The sequence below is a fragment of the Cryptomeria japonica genome, chromosome 10, assembly GCF_030272615.1.
Source record: "Cryptomeria japonica chromosome 10, Sugi_1.0, whole genome shotgun sequence".
Classification (NCBI taxonomy): domain Eukaryota; kingdom Viridiplantae; phylum Streptophyta; class Pinopsida; order Cupressales; family Cupressaceae; genus Cryptomeria; species Cryptomeria japonica.
This window is the reverse complement of record NC_081414.1, coordinates 667,123,176-667,132,201: the sequence shown is the minus strand read 5'-3', so window position 1 is coordinate 667,132,201 and position 9,026 is coordinate 667,123,176. Positions and strand designations below refer to the sequence as shown.

At 33.6% G+C, this 9,026-nt stretch overlaps 1 protein-coding gene across 2 annotated transcripts; it reads left to right on the top strand.

Moving 5' to 3' along the window:
• The first annotated feature begins 2,559 nt into the window (after window positions 1-2,559).
• Window positions 2,560-4,331, top strand: LOC131027572 (transcription factor CSA). Of its 2 annotated transcripts, XM_057957660.2 has the most exons (4): window positions 2,560-2,954; window positions 3,484-3,792; window positions 3,894-3,971; window positions 4,119-4,331. In XM_057957660.2, exons 1-4 carry the CDS (start codon window positions 2,816-2,818, stop codon window positions 4,223-4,225), a joined length of 633 nt encoding a protein of 210 aa, XP_057813643.1. In that variant the 5' UTR covers window positions 2,560-2,815; the 3' UTR covers window positions 4,226-4,331. The 2 variants fall into 2 exon arrangements, with proteins under 2 accessions (XP_057813643.1, XP_057813642.1); XM_057957659.2 differs by having other exon boundaries at window positions 3,894-4,331.
• The last annotated feature ends 4,695 nt before the right edge of the window (window positions 4,332-9,026 follow it).

Genomic DNA, 9,026 nt, shown 5'->3' with positions numbered 1-9,026 from the left:
TCAAGCCATTTCGGCCTGAACCCTTTTCTTGGCATATGGTTTTGTTGGGAGATTCCCTGTGGCATCCTTTCAATTTCACCCAGATTTGGCATGCTTTCAAGATGGAAATTCTCTTCAGTTTATGGAAAGATAGAAATGTTGTTATGTTTTCTCACAACTCTCTTGATATTCATGTATCTATATACGCTAAAGCTTGCATATGGAATAATGTGATGTTATAGATCTAGGTGCAGACCAATAAAGGGGCTCTGGAGGTCGCTCACTTGCAGACCTTGCTTGATCATTGGGGTAATTCCCCTTGTATGATTGCTAGAGTTCCACCAAATTCTACTACCAGGTGACCGTTCTCTGGCTTGTGGCCGTCGGTACAACCGCAACTCTTCGGTCGACGATTCCTGCACTCCTCGTTCCCATGCTCATCGTCACCACTCTAGCAGGCAAAGGAATTCCTCGCGTCACCGCTCTTCTTCTTTGGTTCATGGTGGCTCTGCTTCTGGGCGGTGGTACCTCTTCAGCTCCTAGCTGTTCCAATTGGTCAGACTTTGGCTGGCCCAGCTCCGCCAAGGTAGTTCCTCAGCTTGCACTGGTGATCTCTCCTTCTTAGAAAGTCAGAGAGGATAATGATGAGGCTGATGAGGAGGGGTGGACTTTACCTGAACCCCCTTCTAACCTTGCTGATGTATAGGGTAAAAAAGATGATTTGGATCCCCCGCCTCCTTCCTCTACTACTGCTTTAGCCGCTTAGGCTTTTTTTATGTTTATGGCCCATTTTAGTTGTTTTGTTGTTTTTGGGCTACGCCCATGTGACTCTTGGGGAGTGATTTTTTTCCTCCCACCCCTTTTTTTGTGAATAGTGTAAACGTAATACTTATTTAATGGAATGCCTATTCATAAAAAAAAAATTAATCTTCTATCTTAATATTATACATATTATGTATTAAACAATGGAACCCTCAAACTTACTTTTGAGCTCTCTAATTGTGTTTAACTTTATCAATTAGACACTTACTAATAACTTGATCTTTTAATATACCATTGAGCTCCTAATACAATCTAAATTACCTAAACACTTAACTTCTAGTGCAATCTAAATTATCAAAATTTAATAAAACTGGAGGCAATTGCTTTTATGTTTAAGAGTTTCCAAATTCATAAGAATTAAAATAAAAAATAGAACCTTCAATTATTAGAATTGTCAATAGTGACAGCTAAAAGATGAGCATCCAAATATTATCCTTTTTCATTGTACATAAGACCTTCTAAAATGAGATTGCATGAAGAGAATTAAAATAAGTGGATGAGGAATGGTGTATAGTCATTCCAAACACTTGAAAACAAATATGCACTATTCCTCCAAATTATTAAAGTATCAATTTCAGTGCCACCTAATAGACTTTAAAAGAAAAAGAGCAATCATTATAGATTTGATAATTTAGCATTGGAGGAAATAATTATTATAATTTATTTTATTTTAATTAGGTTATCATCATAAATTTGAAAACCTATATTTTTTAGGTAAACATCATATAATTGGATAAGCATTTAAAAGATTTAGTAGTTGTATAATTTTATTTTACATGTTTTAAAATTTCAAATAATAAATCAGAATTGTTTGATAAATGTAGTATATTTTTCTAGGTGAGTTGAGATCTTTAAAATTATTATTTAAGATTTTGAGGATCAATGATGTAGCTACATCAACTACATCTTTATTAAGTTGTTCCAAAATACAAAAAAGTTAAAAAATAAACATTTGTACTATGACATTTATTATCAATTGTCTTATGTTTCACCATATGATTCCTATCACCAATTGTCTTATGTGTCACCATTTGATTAATTGTTTCTTTGATGTGACTCATGAAAACAATTTATTTTAAGAACAAATACAATAGCCATTAAATTTTACAACTAACAAATATAAATAAAGTAAATTTGTATTACTTAATATCGTAACAACTATTGATGCATGAAACATCATTTAAACAAAATGATTTTCGTAAAAATGTTACAATAAAATATAACAAGTGAACAAATATATTATTTTTTAATAAATTTTAATTGAGAGAGTTAAAAAATAAATAAATAAAGGACCACCAAATACCTAAGCATGTGGATTCAACTATGTTTATCTTTTTGAATCAACGTTTCAGATCATACTCCATGATCCATCATCAAGATTTTTCTCTTCTCTAACTCGCTATCATCATGGAGTATGATCCAAAACATTGATTTAAAAAAATAAACATAATTCAATCTAAAAACCTTCAATGTTCATTAATATATTTAATGAAAACTAAAATATCTTTATTTCTTTTCGATTGTGAAACATTATATTGTATGATTAATTATTTATAATTTATCAAATTTTTTATTTTTTTATTTTGATAACAAATATTATAATTTTGATAAAATAAATAAATACGTCCAAACTGTCGGCAATTTTAAAGGACAGAATTTTCTCTGGCCAGTAAAGACAATGGTCAATTCTGAAAACGACATTAGTCCCAGAGTTCTGCTGCGTTATTTCAAACATTAAAATAGTTATACAGTGGAAATGAAGCCATAGCCTACTATTATTGGCTTTGCGAAAAAAGAAATAAATACAGTTTGTTTGCTAAATACAGTTTGTTTGCTTTCTTCATTCTATCCTAGCCATGACTAGGGCTGCTCTGTCAAAAGGACTACACAGATGTTCGTAGACAGGGTAAACTGTGCAATCCGTGTGCAAAATGTGCAAAGGAAATTTTTGGGTTTTCTGTTCTCTGTTTTCTGTTCCTCTGGTGCAAATTTGGGTTGAAGAAATCTTGTTGAAATGAGCAATTTTAAACAGTCAAGGCAGTGTGGAAGAGGGCATTGGAGGCCCACGGAAGATGCCAAGCTTAAGGAGCTTGTGGCCCAATTCGGCCCTCGGCACTGGAATCTCATTGCAGAGAAACTCCATGGCAGATCTGGTAAGAATTTATAAACTCGCATGCAATTAACAACAGTAGATTTCCACAATTTATTTGATTAATAGTGTATGTTTTCTAGATTGGATTCGATTGTGTGAGAATTTTTGCATCAACGTTTCGGATCAGACTTCGTGATCCATCATCATCAGAATGATGATAATCACATTCAGTGATCCATCACATTTTTCTTCTTATGCTCTCTATCATTCTGATGATGATGAATCACTGAGTGTGATCCGAAATGTTGATGCAAAAATTCTCACACAATCGAATCTAAAAGCATACACCATTAATCTCATGCAATTATTTGCTTACATTCTTAACTGAATGTGATCCGAAACGAAATGTTGATACAAAATTTGTATACAGTTGAATCTAGAAATCTCCCTATAATCAATCAGTCATACATGGACTGTGGAAATCTTATAAGCTTAAGAAAAAGCCCTGCTATTTTTACTGTTTAGAATCTTAGGTAGTAAGGATTGCAAATGAAATGAGGTGTTTTTAATGGTGAGGAGTGTGTAATCAGGAAAGAGTTGCAGGCTGAGGTGGTTCAATCAGCTGGATCCTCTAATCAACAGAAGGGCTTTCAGTAAAGAGGAAGAGGAGCGACTTATGGCAATCCATGGGGTGTATGGCAACAAATGGGCCATGTTTTCTCGCCTTTTCCCTGGTCGAACAGATAACTCTCTCAAGAATCATTGGCATCTTATCATGGCCAGAAAATGCAAGGAGCGCTGCAATCTCTACCGCAGAGTAAATAACCCCTGCACTCAATTCAATTCGCAGAATGAATGCAATATTTCAAGGAGGAATTCTTCATTACTTCATTTTTCTGGTACTTTTGCCCTTTCTCTCAAACACCCATGTTTCAGAATCTCTAAAATGCTCAATTAAGAATCATGTATTAAATTCTGCTTACTCTTCTGCAATTTTCAGATGGGAAGGAGGCTACAATATCATTTGAAAGCAGGACTCCATTATTTTATGAAGGAAATGAATTTCAGCAACTAACTGGTAATGTGGGCGGCTTTTTTCTTTGTTCTTCAGCCTCTGTAAATAGCAATGCAGCACAGTTGAAGTCTGATGATGGAGGAAATGATAGAGATTCCCAGTCAAAAACTGAATGTTTGTTTTCTCTTTCTTCTGCATTATCATTATCAGAAGGTGAAAATACAGTGTTGAAGAATAAATCGTACGATAGCGTTGATAGGGACACGACTGTGGAACGGCAGAACTTCATTGACTTTCTAGGGGTGGGCTCCACTTAGCAATACAAACACAAGTAAAAATTATTAATCTTTCTATTTTGATGATTTGGGCTACCCATGGTGGAAAATATCTTGCACCCAATCAAATTGCCTCATTAAAATTACAATTGTAAATAGTATTCAATGTGATTGAACTTTTTACTTTTTTTTAAAAAATATTTGTTTCTATGTGGTGGTGTTCAATTTTTAGAAATTTTAAGATTATTTTAGAAAAAAATTCTGTTGTAAGTATTATTTCTCATTTCAATTATGTAGAATTGTTTTGCATCAATATTTCGGATCACACTCTATGATCCATCATTAGATTGTAAAAGAAGAGCAAAAGGACAAAAAACTTCTAGTGATGAATCGTGATCCAAAATGTCGATGCAAAAGATTTCCACATAGTTGAATCTAGAAATAACACTTTTAGAATAGACTCTAAAAATTTAATGACCCAAAAAATCTTCATTTTAATTTGATGGTTGTATAATTGTATTTACAGATTTTACTATGATTAAAATTTTAAGAAGAGTGTATTTATATGAAATGAAAATTTTTGTATATGTATGTAAGATAAAAAAAAAAAATGAAAATTACAACTCTTAGAAACTTCATTTCACATTGCCTACATCTGCCTTTTAAGTAAAAAAAATTAAAATGAGAAAAACAATAATCAATAAACTCTAATCCAAACACACTTACTAATATGCCAATGTCACTTGTACTCAACGGATTTGCTCTTGACAAATGATTGAATATAGTTGCTCACAATAGTAACATAATATTGTATTTGAGACTAGCAATTCCTCCAAATAGCTTTATAGCTTTATGGAATAATAGTTTTATAGGTTTTTATTGAGAAGATTAATAAATAGGATTATGTTGGTTATTTTATTATGAGATAAGGGTGTAAACAAATGAGAATTTTTTATAATTATTTTACAATTTATGCTTTAAATGTGAGATTTAAATAATAGGTTTTATTTAAAGACATCAAAATTTTCATATTTCATGAGATTGTATCAATAATTATTTTTAGATTAGATAGTTATTTTTTGTATCAACATTTCATATCATATTTTGCGATCTATTTATTCATAAATAAATGAATATGTGGAACGGGAGGAGAAAAATTGCTAGAGTTCACCCAATGGTTTGTATGGAAGTAGACCTAAATAGACCATTGCTAGAGAACATTAAACGTAAATTGATCTAGGTTTTAAATTGGATTAGCCATTAGTCTATTTGAATAAGACAGATGTATGTTTTCACTATAAAAAAGAAGGTCATTTGACTCATGAGTGTGCTATTAGGAGTAATAAAATAATTTAGCAACTCTTGAATTCTACCTCATTCGGTGGTCATTTTACCTCTCTCAGACATTCATTTTTAGGCTACTACCGCTCATTCCTCTCTTCATTCCTCACCTACTACTGAAAATAAACCTCTTCCCTCTTCCACCCTTGGCAGTTCTTCTGATGTTCATCATGAGTCCACACCCTCTTTTAAATATGTGATTATGTTCGATGGGTGGAGAATGGTTAGGAAGAGGAAAGAGACGTTTGTCCCTTTACTTCTTCATTTGCCTTGTTCTTCATTCGAATCTCATTCTCTTTCGCCTTCACCTCCCTTTTTAAAGCCCTCCCTTGAGATTATATCCCCTCTTGTCACCACTCTTCTCCTCAACAGCATACTTGTGATTCTATTTCTCCTTCCTCTTAATCTCGTCATTGATCCAAATATCCTTCTTTCATTATCAAAAACCATGATCTCAAGGATATATAGCTTAATCTTGACTGCAACTAGTTTTCTTTTAGCCTAATTAGTTGAGTCCTATTCACACTATTTTTAAGCTCACTTAGAGTGTTGAGATATTCTTTCCTCACCTTATGTGAAATTAGAGAGATTGTTATCTCCAACATGGTATCATCGAAAAATTACAAAATCTCTTCGTTGTAGGTTTGATTTTGTGAGGTTCGTGGGTATAAGGAAAAAAATGGTGCATTGTGGACTGAAATGAATGTCACGGGTGCACTTCAAAGGGTCCATAAACAAATTTTCATATATAACACTTTGTTTTTTAGCAATTGGAAAAGAAATTGGCATTTTTTGGCCCATCCCTAGTTGGGCCATACAGAAATCCATATGGCTATATCATCATACCACTTGCACCAGTCTTCAATTCTTATTCTACGTGAAATTTTTTATTTCCAAGTCAAAAAAAATTGCAAAAAGTTTTTTTGTTTTCTTAAATGCAAATTTTAATTTTTTTACCTTTTTATGTAGGTACCCAGCATAGGGATGATGTCATCCCTATGCAAATGCAAGTATAACATCATCCTTTTACAGGCCTATGTAATACCTACAAGTGTGTGTGTGTGTGTGTGTGTGTGTGTGTGTATATATTATTTTACTTGCGAAAAGTATCCCAAGGGAATATTCTATATTTTCCTAGTTAGTGTCCTATCAACATGTCGATGTCATCATGGCATCATTCTAACGTCATCATTTTCTCCCCCAATTTTGACCCCTTTCTATTGAGATATTTCATTTTTTTCCCTCAAGTTTAGGAGGTCATTTCTTAGTCACACGAAGGTCAAGTTTTGAGTGATTTTTTTTTCACTATGCATATTTTTTTGTGCTCTATCTAGTGGTGTAGTTTTTTTAATAGAATGATGTATGGGTTTTTGCTAATTTTTTATTTCTCAAAGGACACCCTAGACAATCCCCAATTATGAAACTTTGAGAGGCTCGTTTGGGCTCATACTTGGGTACTATTTTTTAACTTGCATGATTTTTCAAGATCTACATAGTGGTGATGATTATTTTTCATGATAGTATTCCAAATTATCACATTATAATTATGCCTCTTTTGAGGTCTTGTACACCTTTTCTATTATGTAAATACACTAAAATAAAGCGCCATATCATTGTATGCTTACAAGGGGATCTTTTTTTTTGCATCATTGGGGGTTTATTTTTTTCAATTTTTGTCATCTTGTTGAGGTTTGAAAGACAACTTTCTATTTGTCTTATTTGTTCACCTCATGACATAGTCATGTAAGAATTCATTCTCTAGCTATAATTCTTTAAATGCGCTAATATAAAGTGCCACAAAACTAGATGTGTGTACCATTTAGAGGGAATAGAAGATATAATCTTGGATCTCATCCCTGTGCACAACATTATGTCCAATTCAGTTGGTTTTCCATAACGTTGGTTTGCATTAAGGGGGGAATCATGACATTTCTATTTCTATTTCTAATGGTTTTTGTCTTTGATGGAGTAGTAGAGTCCTGAACCTCATGGAGTATTAGGAACTTCACATATTTGTAAGGGGGTCACATATACCTACTCATTTCTATCACTCATATGAGGGATTCTTTTAGTGGATCATTTTGTGAAATTTATGAACACTAAGCACTTCTAAGTAGTGTACTATGTGACATTCATGCTTTGTTATTTGTTTTCTTTTTTCATAATTGTATTTTGATCTACATCTTTGGAGGCTTTTTTATTCTAGCATACACTAGTTCATCTTTTGGTAGAGTTTACAGTTCCTCACATGCTTCAGAAGTTCTTCATCATCATTTTAATCCACACATGGACATCTTGTGTAAGAGGTTTTATTATTCTCATTCTCTCTTTTAGAGAGGAATTTTGTTCCCACACAATTTTATCCCTTTCTCTGTTTACTAGAGATCTTTATTTGTACATGAGTATTATTATGCCTTCACAACTCATACAACAAGTTCAAGAATTTGTACTCATGATAGGAAGCTTACAAAGTCATTGAATCACGCTTAGAGATGGAAATAATAGTCATCTCAATCTAAAGAATCGCTCTTAGACTTGATAATGATGTACAAAAATGATCCCTTAAGCTTTGTTTTTATAGGTGGATATGATGATGTTGGGTACATTAAATCCGTAAAAGTGGGTAGGTACGTTTCATGGCCCTCTTTTGAGGGTTAGGGGTTACATAAGACTATGTTCCCTCAACATTCTCAATTCTTGATCCCTGAAAAGGGGGCACAAAGGGATGGGGGTCAAGGATGTGACATCCCCGATGCCTGAGACACAAAAGAAAAAGGAAAAGGAGAAAGAGTGGGAGTCAGGGATTGGGCCTTCTAAGCCTAAATGGAACCTAGAACATCCCTATCCCAAATCCCCAAAATCCCAAACAGGCAAAGAAAAACAAACTAAGAGGGAGGAAAAGAGGAAAAAATAGAACAGGAAACAAAAGGAAAACCAAATGGGGGTCCCCACTTGTTCAAGCAAAAAAGTGTGGTATGAGTTGCAAAGGCTTTTTTCTATTTGGTCATTTTTTCATTTTAGTGTGTCTTGTGCTTGGAGGTTGCTTTGTTGGATTCTACACCACTTTTCCTTTGATTTTTTGTTTTTCTTTGGTGTAGCCTCATGGGGTTAGCTCTTATCTTTCCAAAATGAATAGGGATGTTGTTAGGGCCTTTTGTTTGGCCCAAAATTCATATTATACTTCTGTGTGCCCTCAATTGGTTTGGTTAAAGAGTCAGGCTAAGGTTTGAGGAATTTGGCACTTGATTAGATTTATGACTACTCACAATCCAAACCTTTGACTCACCAACCCCAGTGTTTGAGTGAACCATCAAGCTTCACCCCTAAAATCCTAAATGGATTGATCAAACTTGGGTTTGATCTATGCATAATGAATATTTCCATTCAGGTAAGAATAAAGTAGTCTAGGTGATTGAGGAATCAATATAGAATTATCTAACTCAATTTCCCTAACCCTCAATCTTGAAACTATTTGGCTTATTGAGCATTGGGCATCGGGGTT

Coding starts and splice junctions, on each gene's coding strand:
- LOC131027572 (XM_057957659.2), top strand. CDS start 2,816: ATGAGCAATTTTAAACAGTCAAGGCAGTGTGGAAGAGGGCATTGGAGG. Junction 2,955..3,483: donor GAAACTCCATGGCAGATCTG/GTAAGAATTTAT, acceptor GTGTGTAATCAG/GAAAGAGTTGCAGGCTGAGG. Junction 3,793..3,893: donor TTCATTACTTCATTTTTCTG/GTACTTTTGCCC, acceptor TGCAATTTTCAG/ATGGGAAGGAGGCTACAATA.